Genomic DNA, 17,398 nt, shown 5'->3' with positions numbered 1-17,398 from the left:
GTTATAAACAAAGGTATATACGGTGCATTTGGAATGGCGGAAGAATTTACCAAAAAATAGTACCATCAAATATGGGCAGAACCAAAACTTAATTTTCGATTTTGATTGAGCTTCATTGGAAATTAGATCTGTGCATATGGTAAACACCTTGTTCCACGATTAGTTCCCGGCGTGGATGTACTGCCACAAGTTAGGAAAGAGGCCACATCACTCTTGTATTTAGCTTCCGTGATGTGGCCTGCATCTTATACATGGAATACAAGGCAACCAATCAGTGATAAGAAGCCTAAGATAACCTCATGTTGTTAGTGCTCAGTTTTCTTTGCAATCCAGCGGACAACAGCTGGCAAGTTTAGTTCAAAAATGATTGTTAAAGTATTACGTGTGAGTTGGAAGTGCAGGGACTGTTCTTTTTCTGCAAAATTTATCTTTCAAAAAATAATTTTAATTTGAGTTTTCCAAGATTCAACAACTATTGAGATATTTAAACATTCTTATCTCTTTCTGTGCGAAAAATGAGTAAATTTTACGTCTTATTCGATCACCCTTCTTATTGTTTTGAAAGTGTTGTTTGTGGTTTGGACGGGTTCTGTTTGGTTTCGTGAACTATCACGAAGTTGTATTGAGGTCCGGGACTGTTAAAAACCTTCGAAGTTGACAGTATTTTTTTAGCTTTTCACACGAAGAGAGTTGATTATTATATCATTCTAAAACGCCATCGTGGGAACATGAGGGATGCAACTGTAACCCATTTAGGATAAATACATCACAACAGTCATTTTCTGTGGAGATAAACTATTGAGTTATCGACAAAAATTCACAATTTGCACGGCGGTATCAGAAAACGTCGCGTGTGAACTGTATCTGATAAGCACCTGATGTAGACGAGTCATCGTAAGGTCACCATTTCATAAACTCAGAGATCTCAGTAGACGTCACATCAATATAGGACTTCAAACCCACGGAGGTAAGGAAAAAAAATTGCTTTTCTTCTATCTTCCCTGATAACTTCTGTCAGTCATGATATATACGCTACATTTTCAAATTTATTTTCGGGGTAGAACACGCAGGGAAAAAGACTTCAACTTATGGTCAACAGACTTTGCAAGTGCAGTACAGGCCATATGTTAGACCGCCATCTTAACTCTCTAATATAATGTTTGCAACGCCCCGTTGTCCCATCCCAAAAACAGCGATAAATTCCAGCCTCTTCGGTGTTATATAAGAAACAGGTTTCGACAAGTTTTAAAGTTGGCTTTGAACATCTGGGGGACTCACGCGTACGCATACAAATGCTCCGCTGTTTTATCGAAGAAAATATTTCCGAACACGTTAACGAACTGCAAGTACGAAACAGCTGCAGGCATGTCTTTTTCGCGACAGGTTTCTTTGCAGCAACAGACACATTGCCCTTCAGTCCGAACATATGTTTATGTACGAATGCAGTAGATAGGGCATTACTTCAGAGAGGATAACGGATGCGCAGCGTGAGACAATAAATTAGACCGGCGAAACAACCTTCTCAATACGTTTGTTATGTAGAACATTTATTCTGGATCTCATATGTCCAACTTTATTCACTGACAACGTCATTGCACACGGTTTCTACAAAACAACAAGCGACGGTGCGAGTGGGCATCTGCGGCAATTGTTTTTTGTGCGTATCTGGTGAACAACAGTCCTGTATAAACGGTAAAGGAAACAAAGCTAAGTCTGAAAAAATAACTTTTTAAAATAATAATCTCTCTCTCTCTCTCTCTCTCTCTCTCTCTCTCTCTCTCTCTCTCTCTCTCTCTCCTCTCTCTCTCTCTCTCTCTCTCTCTCTCTCTCTCTCTCTCTCAAGCTTCAAGATGCGTATTGTCCTTCTGGCACTCTTTGTCACCGCAGCCAGTGCTGCAAAGTTGGCGCCTTACTTACAGTCTAAGGATGCTGTACAGAACAGATACTTCGTCAAGGTCAAGGTGATTAACCCTGAATTATAACTATGCCTTTATTTTTGCTACTATGCAAGCTTTGTGTTGGGGTAATGTATATTTACATGTAAATAAGAAGACTTTTTTGTTGAATTTGTGCATTCTTACGTATTCAGGATGAATTTCAAGTTTCAAGCGTCACTGCTAAACTTACAAGAAATTTCAGAATTCTCCGTAAATTCACAAGGGTCTTCCACGGCTTCGTCGTTGAGCATATTGGTTCTATAAACACAGTAAGTGTATTACTTTATCCTTCAGACCTAAGCATTATTTTTCCAAATTCAAATGAGAAATATCTGCATGCTTACCTCATGGCCCTGCACCAGAACTGCTACACAGCAAATTGCAAATGGGTGTCGACCAATTACCGTTAATGGAGATGCCATACATTCAAGTCTAAACTAAATAACCAGTGTCTTAGCGTGCTTGGTTCAAGTTGTTGTCTTTTCATTCATTAATCATTAATCCACTAGGGATTTCCTAGGGATATCTTGTCCTGCAATATTGTGTTATATATATATATATATATATATATATATATATATATATATATATATATATATATATATATATATATATATAAAACAGTATTGTTATATATATATATATCTCTCTCTCTCTCTCTCTCTCTCTCTCTCTCTCTCTCTCTCTCTCTCTCTCTCTCTCTCTCTCTCTCTCTCTCTCGTTTAAACATCAAGCTGAGAGGTCTGCCCTTCGTTGAATACGTTGAGGACGATTCCATCATGACAGCTCATGTTGAATGGGGATGTGATCGTATTGATCAACGAAACCTGCCACTCGATGGAAGAATGGATATATATGGTAAGCAATATTGTCTTGGATAATTCAAATGTGTTTTGTATTCAACAGGAAACCCCTAATATAATTGTCAGGTGTGTAAATAAATTTAAATTGACATGGCAAGACTTACTTCTTTCGAGAAATCTATAGTTTTTTGTAAATCTACAGACAAGCACGTTTTTTTTTATTCCACGCACAGGTACGGGTTCCGGAGCTCATGTATTTATTGCTGACACTGGTATCCGCTACACCCATGTGGAATTCGGAGGGCGTGCCCATCCTTTCTTCGATTTCGAAAGTGGTAGGGATGTAAGTCATGGTAACTTTTCCAAATCGTTTGTACAAAAAGGGGTTGTGGCGTCAATTTTCCCTTGGGTGATAAGGTCCATATGGTGTGTCCTCAGTAAAGAGCTGAACTATTAATTATTTCAGAAAAAGTTAGCATCTTTATAATACATAATTTATTTAACGCAGTGTTTATTAATGAGATTGTCACTATTATCAATCACCATACAAGGCAAAATGTCATCTGTCATATATGTCAACTGTCAGCTCTTGTAACATATAAGCCACCTGCATCGTAGGCCACAATCACATCCTTTAGGATATTCTGTTAGTACACTATATATAGTCGTGATGCCAGGGGCGGAAGAGATCAGTAATATTCCGTCATTGATTTTGCGCTTCGCGGCGTCTGTCCTCCCAGCAACATTAGCCAAAATGTTAAGATTTTATAAAGGCCATACGCACGTAAGAAATGAGCCATTAGTATATCTAAATTTAAGCATGAATCAACTTGACAAGAGCACGGTGATTGAAATTACGTTTGTAGATATGAAATTTGATATTATGACTTCACTATATATGGTTGCCTGAGGAGCAAACTATGAAAAACCTTTTTCCTATACGACACTAGCTGTATTTGTGCATGTGTATATTTTTGACATTTAATGCTAATTTAATCTACTGGAATATGGTGATCAGACGTGCGCAGATGTACTACAGATACGATACTGAAATTACACAAAAAATAATAACGTGTTATGCATTGGAGTCCTCAGGGCAACTTGTGGAAGCAGTTCAACACAAAAGCAAGATTCCTAAAAATTTGTCTGAACCTCTTTACCCAGCCCATTGTCTGCATTCAGAGTCCCAATGCTAGTCGACTGGCGCTGTCGTTTGCCGTGCCACACTCTGACAATCAGCATTATAGTCACTCGCTAGCACTCACTTATTCGTCAGTGATTGAAACATATTTGTTTCCTTGAATAGCCTCAGAAAAAATGGCTTATTTGTTTGTTTTCTGTCCATTTCACTTGATTTATCGGTATAATTCCATTAATTCTGAGCGAAAAATTGTAGGCCAAAAAACTCTGGAATTTTCAAGCCCCCTCCCTCCCCCAATTTACACGTAGCTTTTCCTCTCCCCCCCCCAAAAAAAAAATTCTTTCCCGCCCTCTTCTGTTAATAATGCCTGTTCCCTAATGACAGTTTAAAATGCTTAAAAACTACACATTATCATTCCCGGGCAATCATTAAACTCAAAACGGTTCTATTCGACATGCTTTTTAAAGTGCCATGTACAAATTTCTCTTTCAATCTTAATTGTAACGTCGTTTGCTAAGCAAACTAAAAAAAGGGAACGAACAGCGTAGGACAGAATCGAACGATCTTCTAAATCGAAGAAAGTAGTGCGCTTTCTAAAACAGTTAAACATCCTTTGATATATATAGGTTTTAGGAAAGACCTTTCTCTAGCTTGTACACGCTCCAAGTATCTCATAAACGTAGCATGATAGCAACCCAAAGTATTGTTTTTATATGGATAACGCGCAGATGTACAACTGTTCGTAAAATCCAAACGGGGTGGACACCAACATGAGCGACATGTCGTGCGTCTCTGTTTCAGGGTGCGGATTGCCATGGTCACGGAACCCATTGCGGTGGCACTGCCGTCGGTGAAACTGTTGGCGTCGCAGTGGACGCACAGGTCCACTCTGTGCGTGTCCTCAACTGCCAGGGGTCTGGTTTCACGTCCGACATTGTGGCTGGTAAGTTTGTCCCGGAATAACGACACTTCTAGGTTATATCAGAACCACCATGCTGTCTGATGCAAGAGTCTACGTTTCCTTTGAATTCATTTGAGAGTGATGAATGAGTAGTGAGGTGTCTACCCTCTTACGTCAACCCTTTCGTGTTCGTTGATTAATTTTGCTATGCAAATTACCGGTATAACGATGCGAGAACCAGTGAATGCAGGCCTAACCATCCAAATGAGAGTGTACAGCTAAGGATATTGTAGTTCAGACTGTCTGTCTGAAGATTGCGAAATGCATGAAACTTAGGTAACAGATACTAGAAGTTTAATTTGGGAATTTCACTATACATGGTAGTCTATGGTACAAACTATGAGCGATTTGTTTCCCTGAGTTCATTTTTACCTCGCGTGCGCATGCGCGCAGCGAGGTTATGTCGCAGCGATGTCTGTCTGTCTGTGTGTCTGTCTGTCTGTCTGTTGGTCCATTTTCTCAAAAACGGCTGAACGTATTTCAGTCAAATTTGGTAGACATCTTCAGAATTCAAATGGCTAGAACTGAAAAGGTTTTGGTGGGCGTGGCTTGGATATTAATGAAGTTATGAAAGTTTTAATTTTTCTGTTACGCCGCGTATGACAAGTGAAAACAATCGACTGTTTGAGGGCGCTGTGAAATGTGCTTGTCCAGGTTGGCTACAGCTGGATAGCTCTGGTTTCAACCACGGTCCCTCGTGTTTCAACCTCGTATTGAACATTAAAAATATGATATTTTATTACTCATTCAACTCACTATTCAAGATAAAATATCGTTTAGCAAATTAGCTTCATCCTTGGTATTGATTGTTTCCCTCGCTGCTCGATCGCCAGAAATGAGTACATACATTCTTAGCCCTGCGTACGATGCTGTGTGTTCCGCTACAGCTATTAATAGCCCCGCTCACCACAGCCCTGCAAAGACCCGTACGTAGAGTTGGTGACTTCAAATCCATTTTTGGACTTGACGTAAAAAGCCAAATTACTGCCGAAATTCAGCGTTCTTGGGCCCAAGTCGTATCCTGCCTACCGCAGCTACTCGATCGCTTCCAAAAATGCCAGTCTTTTATTCTTTTTTCGTAAATAACCGTCGATGTCGGCAACTCTCTCGCTAGCCCTGCGTACGTACGCAGTGTACGCTGTGCATTCCCTGTGTGCGTTCCTAACACACAGCGTACACTGCGTACGTAATACGTTCTCTACCTAGCCTCATGGCATGGAAGTGCTGATGAATAATAACTTTGGGTCAAAGGTATTGAAGTGTCCAATCAGGTTCGTGCACAGAGTCCAAGGCCATGACCTACTTCATGTACTGCTGCACTGTTTTGATTTTGCTTCGCCAAGAAACGTATTCGTCATTGTCCATAGAATATGTTTGCTCTCCTTTGAGGTTGTTTGTGAAACAAATTCCGGGATAGGCCTTGGAATGCATACGATCGGCATCGCGGCAGTGCATGTAGCTAGCCGTACGAGTATGGCGAGAGTGTCCGGCTTTGGCTACGCCGCCTCCCACCTCCGGTAGGCGGCGTAGCCAAAGCCGGACACTGTCGCCATACTCGTAGGGCTATGCATGTAGCGTACCATGCTTGTGTAACTGCCGAGCTCAACGTGCATTCACGGTTGATACTCGTGTACAATCATGATGTGTTCAATTCTGATGAAGATTCATAAGTCTTAGTTTTGCAGTCTTTTTTCCGTACGATAATCCTGACAATACGTGTTACTGTTAGACGAGGTGGCCATTTTATGATAAGTTTCAATACTGCACAGCTACATAGCGTCACTATCGTGTGATCGAGGTACAGCGTTGTTGAACGGGATACAGAAACTCTGCAGAGGGAGAAACGATCGTTGACATGAACAGTCAATGTACTTCAGCACGTAGTCCGCAGATAGCGGATCGAGAAAATAACAGTCTGTGTCTTTTAAGTTGCTTTCAAGATTGTATTAGCTACAGAACCAACAATGACAAATTTTTCATGAGATTTCCATGTTGGCATTGATGTTAAATCAGGAGCAGTAGGCTAGCTCCTGCCATGCTCCTGCGTACAATAGGTCTGCGTTCCCGGCGGTACGGTGGTAGGCCGACGGCTTGTACCACACTGTCCACAGGACAGCACGTGGTAGAGGCCGTGTGCACAACCTGTACGCAGAGCTTCGAATACACTAGACAGAGTTCGTGTTTCCGTAAATTAGGCATTGAACTTGACAATATAGGCAATAACCAGAATCATCGACCATCGCCTGACAAGTGCACCATAGTCAGCTGTACATGAGTTGCGTGGCGTGGTGAGCAGGTTCCCATGGGTATTTATTTTTTGAAACGCGTACTTCAAAGGTCACGAACTCATTTTGCTGCTACACGGCGCGGCACAGATGATTGTATCGTTTTTGGGCGCATTGAGATACTGTGAAGTAGGTCAACTCGTTCTACATGGCAATTATATGTGAAATATGCAGAATTTATACGCAAACGCGACCTCTGCCAGTTAAGAGCCTGCTCAGCCATTTGCACTTGCATCGACAGATATTGTTGGATCATAATTTTTCAAATGGTTTCTTTTCTTTTTTTTCATTGCGTAATACAGTGGGGATAATGTCAAATTTAGATAGATTGGATTAATTTCGGGAATAAAAACAATGTAATGTCATAAAAGCCAATACCCCAAGAAGTATTTACAAAATGTGCACGCGAGGCAATTCAGTTCATATTTGGTTACCTCGCGTGCGCATGCGCGCAGCGAGGTTATGGTTTAGGCGTTTGTGTGTGTCTGTCTGTCTGTTAGCACGATATCTCAAAAACGGCTTGGCAGATTCCGATCACATTTCGCACACAATTTGTTCTTCAAATTTGCAAGAACTGATTAGTTTTTGGTGGTTGTGCTTTGCGAATTTATCAAGTTATGAGTAAAAGAAAATTTGTGGCCTGTATAAGTCTATGGCAGGCTAAATAAGTATGTTTGAGGGCGCTATACTAAAACATTTTACACAAAGTGATTTCTGAATTCAGTCACTCGGCCGCGCTGCTGATCGCTAATCTTGAGTTTTGACTGTTGATGTCGTCGTGTCGACGTTTGACTTTAAGAATCGTGTGGGTTACTCTGGACATAGCGAACCAAAAGCTAGATTATCGAAGGTAAGCGTCATAATATTTGATCAATGCATTTTTCTCTGAGAATGAGATGTAGCTACATCTCATTCTCAGAGAAAAATGCATTGATCAATATTATGACGCTTACCGTAAAGTGACACTTTTCAATCTTGTGTGTGTGTCAGCGAATTTATATTCCGGCATGGTTCCCCTGAGATCAGCATAATATTATGGCGACGTATTGACAGTCTGTGTCTTTTAAGTTGTTTTCAAGATTGTATTAGCTACAGAACCAACAATAACAAATTTTTCATGAGATTTCCATGTTGGCATTGATGTTAAATCAGCAGCAGTAGGCTAGCTCCTGCGTACAATAGGTCTGCGTTTCCTGGTGCGGCGGCTTGTACCACACTGTCCACAGGACACCACGTGGTAGAGGCCGTGTGCACAACCTGTACGCAGAGCTTCGAATACACTAGACAGAGTTCGTGTTTCCGTAAATTAGGCATTGAACTTGACAATATAGGCAATAACCAGAATCATCGACCATCGCCTGACAAGTGCACCATAGTCAGCTGTACATGAGTTGCGTGGCGTGGTGAGCAGGTTCCCATGGGTATTTATTTTTTGAAACGCGTACTTCAAAGGTCACGAACTCATTTTGCTGCTACACGGCGCGGCACAGATGATTGTATCGTTTTTGGGCGCATTGAGATACTGTGAAGTAGGTCAACTCGTTCTACATGGCAATTTTATGTGAAATATGCAGAATTTATACGCAAACGCGACCTCTGCCAGTCAAGAGCCTGCTCAGCCATTTGCACTTGCATCGACAGATATTGTTGGATCATAATTTTTCAAATGGTTTCTTTTTTTTTTTCAGTGCGTAATACAGTGGGGATAATGTCAAATTTAGAGAGATTGGATTAATTTCGGGAATAAAAACAATGTAATGTAAATGATTTGTAAAAGTTTTAATTCTGTAAATTTTCCAATCTTTATAAGCTGATTTTGCTTTTATTTATTTTTTTTGGCATACATTTGGTATACCAATGTGTGCTTATAGTATGACACGGCGTCCGTCATCTGTATGTATGTATGTCTCTATGTATGTTTTATTTACGCCATCATTATTTTATCTTTGTCATAGGCACAGTTCACAGCAACCTTACAACCATCTAAAGACTGTGCAAGTGATTTTATCGTCCAACTATTTAATTTTGAGAAATTCGGGAACAAATTTTGTCATCTATTGACAACATTTTCCTTCTTCATAAAAGCCAATACCCCAAGAAGTACTTTACAAAATGTGCACGCGAGGCCATTCAGTTCATATCTGGTCTGTATATTTGACACCCGACGTACACTAAACCACTGGAGTGGGCTATTAGTAGTAGTTACTTGTGCAAAAAATATCATATTGTAATTTCATCATAGGTTATGTGTTTGACAAATTAGTTTATTTGGCCAAATAAAAAAGTCAATTTAAAACTAGCTGTATCTTTAAATTGATTAATTTGCCTTGACATATTGTCCATTGTCTACCAGAACGAGGCTTACAGCCAAACCTTGCCGTAGAGGGCGATATCACTACAACTCTTGGTAGACCCATGATAGTCAACTATTGCTGTCCTATCTCATAACCGTATCTTGACAGTCAGCATCATAGTGTTCACAAACTTTACATGTTTATCAGTCAGAGGACAGACAACTGTTTCAGAGGATATAAAAACAGAGCTCGTTCCAAAACAGATCTTCTACTCCGTCCAAAGTGATGTATAAATATGTTTTGCATTTTGTGAAAAGCCGGGGGCCCCCTTCCACGGTAATATGGAATTTTCAACCCGTCCACAGAAATTTGCACTGTAATCCCCGATTTTTATTCTTCATTTTGAAAGAGAATGGTTGAAATATTCCTTCAGGAAAGTTTGAGCAAAAGTTTCAGTCTTTCACTTTCGAGGCGCATACCACCTTAAATATTTCAACTATTCAGGTTTGGATGCCGTAGCTGCAAGTGGAATTCAACGAGGAGTTGTCTCCATGTCTCTGGGAGGTGGTGCAAGTACAGCCATGGATAACGGTGTCAAGAATGTCATCGCCGCTGGCTACCCAACCGCCGTGTCCGCTGGTAACTCTAATGCCAACGCTTGCAACCAATCCCCAGCCAGAGTTGAAGAGGTATGTTAGATAAATTTAGCCCAGCCATGTAGAGACTTTGAAACGTCTACAGGTATCCACGTAGAGTAGAGTAAAGCACGGGAGTGCGCTTGCGCAGGAAACCCACGAGAAAACTCCAGAGTCTTTGTTCTGACAGCACAAACTTGCATACATCTATATGGTAAGCGAGACGTCTCAACTAATGTGTATTTATGAAAATCAGCAGAGCTACACAGTTAATAACTGCCCAACGCTAAGGTTGCATCCACAAACACCTCTGGAAGGGGGTTGACGGGGACTTGAAAATATTAAGGATATGTTGGGGGCACTTGAAGGGATTTGGGGAATTAAAGGGGGACTCGAAACAAAGATATCTCTGATCGATATGAAATATGAGTTGGGCTGTCAATTTTAAGCCAAAGCGTTCGGCTAATTTTTGAGTGGTTTTGTTTTGTGTACTGTTTTGTGTACTGCAGTTTCTTTTTCTACTCTCTGAAGCGTAATTAAAAGTTTAAACACCCTATGCTAATCAAGTACAGTTATATCAATTAGCAATCATCTATAAATGCGCAGATATTGCTAGTTTTTTTTTTTAGAAAAATATTGTTCATAGTTATTTCATAGACTACCATGTATAGTGAACACGATTGGAACTTATGTGGGATAATGGATGGTGAAGTAATGTCGATTTATTCTACAAATGTTATCTCATCTGCTTTTCTTTTAATATTACACACTTGTTTTATAAGTAATTTGCCATATTGCAACATTCAGCTATGTGGCACCTAACACTTTTGAGAAATTTGAAAAATATGAAAATCCAATTATCCCAAATTACTTCCAATCGTGTTAGTGAATCAATATTATCGATGAAGTCAAAAAATCTAATTTTTGTACACACAAGCACTTTTTACCTGCCACACTTCAAGCAAAGTGAATTTACATAAATTATCAAACATATATAAATGAACAGATATCGCTTGTTCTTAGGCAAATATGTAAATAGTTTGCCCGTTAGAATCCCATGTATTGTGATTTTGTATTTTTGGTCGAAGCACTATTTCGGCCACATTTGGCTAATAGTTGGGCAAAAATGGTGATTCTCCCCGAAAGGCATGCATGAAATTTCATTGCCGTTCAAAAATTCTTGCTCAAAATAATTGCGGCCCACCTGTAATTTCTGTCCGATCCCTTTGATAAGGGGAATTTCATAATTAAAGCAAGTCAGCACGGGAGTTTGAACGCACTGTAGATTTGTTAGTCGAGCATTTGAAAAAAATCTGATAACATTTTTTGACTTTCCCGGCCCCTCCAGAGGTGTTTGTGAGTGCGGTCTAACACTAATAATCGCATTCCTTCGAAGAGGAACGTCCAAAACAAAAGGGGAGGGGGGGTCAATTGGCAGTACGTTCATTTCGACAAACAACACGCTTGTCGGAACGGATCAGCAGTTTGACTGATGCACCCACTACTTTTCCACAGTATTGCAAACACGGAACGTCAACCCTGTACAACTACTGTGAATGTGTTTAGGTGATTCAGCGTCTCGTCTTGTTTCACAATTAATGTCGTGGTAACATTTGTTTTATTTCTGCATGTCAAACAAGCTTAGGGCAGTCACAGCTGCTGTCTATCGTATCAAAGTGGTTCGATGAAAGGAATGCACGTTAAACTATGAAAGGAGTGTGGAACAGTAACAAATTAAACGTCTTCGTCAACTTGATTTGTTTTTCTGTACCTCCGTTTTGTTACCAGGCTGATACCGTAGGGTCTACCGACAGTTTCGATAGAAGATCATCATTTTCTAACTTTGGTTCCTGCGTTGATATCTTCGCTGCCGGTACAAGTGTTAGAAGCGCATACCATACTAGCGATACCGCCTACGCCACTATGAGTGGTACCTCAATGTCTTGCCCACATGTTGCAGGTCAGTTCGAATTATTGTCTTTTAGCAAATATGGAAGGATAAAAGTACTGCAACGTATACGCCGCGGTCAGCTTCGATGGAAGCTCTAAAATATGAGCAACAGTTTGATAATTTCGCTGTGCATCGCACGTATACAAGCCTGTTGCATATAACGTTTTGCAAAGATTAGCAGATAAAATTTGAACAGCGCTACATCATTCGTGCTATAGACGATAATGTCATGATCGAGAAAAATTATATCAAAGTGTACACACAACTGGCTTCTCCTTTAATATTTGATAAACGGTTTGAGTGATTGAAGATGCCGGACCAGTTTGCCATAAGTCTAACGCAGGTGATGCCATTTTTTTGTCTTTGCGTCAAGACATATTTTTAAATGGATTTATATTAGGCCAAAGTAATTAAATTCTTTGTTTTGCGTCCACTCTAAATGGGAAAAGGTACGCGTCTAAGCGGCCGAAAAACACACACAAGAAAATTAACACAATGTAATTTGATGGCAGCAAATAAAAAATTGTAACAAAATTTGGGTTCAGAAAAGTTAAGCGGTTATGTCCTAAAATTTCCTATTCAAATACACTGTGTGTTTTCCATGAAAACCTTAAAAACCTAGACGGGTGGGGACGCAAAACAAAGAATTTAATTACTTTGGCCTTATTCAACATTTTTCAAACTTCTACATGTTAGTTTTTAAAGACAAGCTGAACGTTAACTCCTGGTAGCTTTCATCCAAGGGTCGGAAAAATGAACCCAAAGCCTTATCATAAGTGGGGGGTTTTTTGACAAAAATATTATGTCAATTGAGAAAAACTTGTTAGTGTTTGAAATGTGTTTGCAGTGGGATTTTTTTATCAAACAATTGAAATTCGGGCACATTTTGCTGATTTTTCAATTGTTAGTTAAGTACGATCAGTTTCCACGAAATCTCAGTTTCTCAAAGTATTTTACATGGTGGTTCTTATAGCCGATGACACGACTATTTTCTTCAAGAAGAGACCTCTGTTTCGACTTTCCTTCTTCAAAATTGATTGCTTCTCTAAATTTTCTGTGCGAAATCTAAGCAAGATGAAGGAGGCCTCTGAAAAGAGGTATTCTGTTAGTCGCTATTCGTGCTAGTACCACGCTAACAACTACGTTATGAACCACGTCGATGATTGGTCAATAAAGAACAATAAACAACAGAACCAATAATATACTAATTAACAGCTATCTTTTGGAACAATTATATCATAATTATATCATATTATATTGTTATGATACAATTGTTCCAAAAGATAGCTGTTATTAGGATATTATTGGTTCTGTTGTTTATTGTTCTTTATTGACCAATCATCGACGTGGTTCTTAGCGTGGTACTAGCCCGAAAAGCGACTAACAGAATACCTCCTGAAAACAGTAACTAAATTATTACGTCGTCGGCTGGGACCATGGTCCTTGCAAAACGTTGGGCGTTTCCTCTGAGGAGCGGCAGACAACTGTCACAACTCGCAGATGTCGGATTCTGGGTAAAATGGCGAGCCTTGCAAACGGCAAAACGCAAAGGACAAACTAAAATCGTTCATGGAATTTCTCTGCCTATGATTCATTTTATACAATATCAGTATGAGCAACAGTGTTTCACAGTTTTCTTACATAATATCTCGCTGCAGCTTATTGACAGTCGCAATGGTCTAGACTTGTGACTGGACACCCTAGCTGAAGACGATTATCACAACAAGTTTTGTACGTTTTTTTAACTATTGAATTCTGCTGTCAACTGGTATACTGGCTAATGTGCATGTGGTAAATGTGATCGTAATTTATTTCTGTCGCAGGTGCCATCGCTGTCCACATGGGCGCTAGGCTATGCCACACTGGTGAAAACTGCAAGGCCAAATTGGCAGCAGACGCCACCAACGGTGTAATTTCAAACCCTGGTACAGGATCTCCAAACCTACTTCTCTATGTCGAGTGAACAAGTGAGTACACTGTAAACAATAAACCATTGCACTTAAGGTTGCGGTAAAGGCTAGAGCGTCAGTTATAAACTTCAATAAAACTATTAAAACATAAAAGTAGTCAACATTCTCTGTGGAATAAAAAAACTAGACATTGGGGTCATAGGCATTGCAGAGTTATAGCCCGTTGAAACTTCTGAAAAACTGACCAAATAAGAGGAAGTTGGGGAGTCCTAGTGTATTAACTATGGTAGAGGTCCCCTAGCTTTTAAAAAATGTTTGAAAAGGAAAGTCATTTTTTACTGTTTTTCAGGAAAGTTTGACAAGGCAGTGCTTGCATTCAGAATGCGTGACTGCTATTGTAAATGCATTTTTAGATTCTTTGAGTGTCAAAGAGGTGTCAAAAGTGAGATTAACCAAAAGACTGCTTTGTGACTTCAAAAGAGGGGTGCAAATATGGCTTGTTTTCAACATTTTTGACAGAATAACAGTTTTCCTACATAATTTTATACCAATTTAATCCAACCTTTGAAATGAGATATGGACATGAAATTTTTACAGCCTATTAACAAGGTTACAGATAAGATTTGTATGGCACAATTTTCCTGTATTTGAAGTACGTTTTGAAAAATCACATTTTGAAATTTGAAAGAATTTTTTAATAATTTTTTGATATGTAAACCCATGTAAAATCATAAAAACAAATTTCATCTACAAATCCTGCCGTACAAATCTTACAATTAATAGTGTCAACATATTTATAACTAATTTGGTAATATTAATACTATCCAATTATTATTAAATTCAAATATGTAAAAAAATATGAAAAATTAAATTTTAATATTGATTGGTGTCATATTTCAAAATCATGCCTACAAATATACAATTTTTATATTCTTTGGAGAAAATATTAACTAAGGGAGTTATCCTGAAAATTTGAACTAAATATCTTGATTCTAACACTTGAAACTTGACATTAACTCTGAGAAAAGAATTGGTGCAAAAATAGCCTTTACCGCTACCTTAAAGCATCCGATCAGGTGAATACTTAGGATGAAATAATTTTACTGACAAGTGCGTTCAGGGTTTCATCCATGTTGTAACAGAAGAAGCCTCGTTCTGGAGATAATGGCTCTCTGATATAACCTGATTGGATGGCTTTGACACACTCAAAAGATATAACAGACCATTCTCTGTAAGATGTAAGACTTTTCCGTACTCCGTTGGGGTCGTTTGAGCTCATTTCAGTAGGTTAAGGTGGATGGAAAGGCTAGAGCGTCAGTTATAAACTTCAATAAAACTATAAAAATATAAAAGTAGTCAACATTCTCTGTGGAATAAAAAAAACTAGACATTTGGGGTCAAAGGCACTGCAGAGTTATAGCCTGTTGAAACTTCTGAAAAACTGACCAAATAAGAAGAAGTTGGGGAGTCCTTAGTGTATTAATTATTGTACAGGTCCCCTAGCTTTCAATAAATGTTTGAAAAGGGAAAGTCATTATTTGCTGTTTTTCAGGAAAGTATGACAAGGCGGTGCTTGAATTTTTAGATTCTTTGAGTGTCAAAGAGGTGTCAAAAGTGAGATTAACCAAAAAGACTGCTCTGTGACTTCAAAAGAGGGGTGCAAATATGGCTTGTTTTCAACATTTTTGACAGAATAACAGTTTTCTACATAATTTTATGCCATTTAATCCAATCTTTGAAATGAGATATGGACATTGAATTTTTACAGCCTATTAAAAAGGTTACAGACTGATGATTATGGCACAATTTTCCTATATTTGAAGTACTTTTTGAAAAATCACATTTTGAAATTTGAAAGAATTTTTTAATAATTTTTATATGTAAACCCATGTAAAATCATAAAAACAAATTTTATTTACAAATCCCGCCGTACACATCTTACAATTAATATTGTCAACATATTTATAACTAATTTGGTAATATTAGTACTATCCAATTATTATTACATTTAAATATGTGAAAAAATATGAAAAATTAAATTTTAATATTAACTGATGTCATATTTCAAAATCATGGCTGCAAATAAACAATTTTTATATTCTTTGGAGAAAAGATTACATAAGGAAGTAGAACTAAATATCTTGATTCTAACACTTGAAAATTGACATTAACTCTGATAAAAGAATTGGTGCAAAAATAGCCTTTCCAGCCAAGCCACCTTATATTCCAAGAATATAATGTTCCAGTTTTATATGAAATTATTTACACTGGTTGTTATGCATTAAGGTTCACTCAAATGTTACTAAATACAATATTTTGAGCAAATGCGTTTATCTCTTTCACTTTTCGAGGCGCATAATACCATAACCCTTTGAGCGCCAAAGAAGTTTTTGTCACCATCGTAAAATATAACACATACATTTTATTACAGATCCAGAATTTTTTTCAGATTTTTCCCAAAGTTTGATCTAAAACTGTAGCTAATTAAAAGTTGTTGTCGTTTGGTCTAAAATTATTTTTAAAAATGCAGAAAAGTTAATGAAAATTGGTGAAATGTTGTGCTAAAATTTTGGTGTGAGCAATTACAGCTCTCAATAAGTTAATAAAGATACAGCCATGAATAATGAGTATGATATATTCTCACCCTGAAAATCACCATTCTCACTGTGTTTGGTGAAAATTTCCAGTCTCACCGATGAGAATATGTTATCATACTTGATTCTCACAAAGGAGTGCATTTTTCACTGCTCGCCAGTCAGAATTTAAAAAATTATCACTAAGAGCAGTGAGCATAACAAGAGATTCTCACCAATCGCGAGAAAGCGTCATTTCCTCGCTCCAGTCTCGCAATTTTTTTTTCCTATAGTGTAATGGCCAAGGTTGTAGACTCGCTAACGGTGTGAATTTCCTTTGTTTTCAGTTCTAAGTGGATGATGTAATACCAGCTGAGAAATCTTTGTTCTGAAACTCTATGTCTGTAGATTAATGGAGAAGAATAAATATGCAAAATAACAAATATTTTGTCATTCACTTATTTGTTTGCTGTGAGAATGGTTGGAGTGTTGGGTCGGTCACGTGATTGCCAAAATAAAACTAGGCCCACGGGATTCTACAGGTTCAATTAATATTATAGAAATGATAAAGAGAGTGCAACGACACTTCCTTCATCAGTCGCTTGTTGTACCGGTACATGATTGGCCTATCCAGGTTGGGGTTAATATTGCAACGCCTTGAGAGAGTTATTAGCATGGGTGAGAGACTCATGCACCTTGTGCCTGTCTCTTTTAGCCAAGTTTACAGTCGATTGACTAATGTGTTAGTAACTTCTAAGACCGGGGCGCATCAAAATCACAGCCGTGTTCGTGTTCCGTGTTATTTCCTTTTTCATTTCATTGGTAAAACATGGTAATCGACTGGGATACCATTGTGTTGTCAAACCTGCAAAGCGCCTTCCTCAAAAACTTGATAAAGCAACTTTAGA

The 17,398-nt window shown here is 38.6% G+C and overlaps 1 protein-coding gene across 1 annotated transcript; it reads left to right on the top strand.

Annotated features, from left to right (window-relative positions):
- The first annotated feature begins 859 nt into the window (after positions 1-859).
- LOC139128029 (aqualysin-1-like) lies at positions 860-16,933 on the top strand. The gene is made up of 10 exons (XM_070693897.1): positions 860-967; positions 1,844-1,961; positions 2,090-2,206; positions 2,672-2,795; positions 2,974-3,083; positions 4,683-4,824; positions 9,926-10,110; positions 11,845-12,016; positions 13,831-13,974; positions 16,838-16,933. Exons 2-9 carry the CDS (start codon positions 1,851-1,853, stop codon positions 13,968-13,970), a joined length of 1,101 nt encoding a protein of 366 aa, XP_070549998.1. The 5' UTR covers positions 860-967; positions 1,844-1,850; the 3' UTR covers positions 13,971-13,974; positions 16,838-16,933.
- The last annotated feature ends 465 nt before the right edge of the window (positions 16,934-17,398 follow it).

The sequence above is a fragment of the Ptychodera flava genome, unplaced genomic scaffold, assembly GCF_041260155.1.
Source record: "Ptychodera flava strain L36383 unplaced genomic scaffold, AS_Pfla_20210202 Scaffold_41__1_contigs__length_1339820_pilon, whole genome shotgun sequence".
Classification (NCBI taxonomy): domain Eukaryota; kingdom Metazoa; phylum Hemichordata; class Enteropneusta; family Ptychoderidae; genus Ptychodera; species Ptychodera flava.
This window is presented reverse-complemented; position numbering and strand designations above follow the sequence as displayed.

Bases quoted from the DNA above. Each gene is read 5' to 3' on its own strand.
- LOC139128029 (XM_070693897.1), top strand. From the start codon at position 1,851: ATGCGTATTGTCCTTCTGGCACTCTTTGTCACCGCAGCCAGTGCTGCA. The intron at 4,825-9,925 runs GTAAGTTTGTCC...TCAACTATTCAG, and splicing joins CACGTCCGACATTGTGGCTG to GTTTGGATGCCGTAGCTGCA. The intron at 12,017-13,830 runs GTCAGTTCGAAT...TTTCTGTCGCAG, and splicing joins GTCTTGCCCACATGTTGCAG to GTGCCATCGCTGTCCACATG.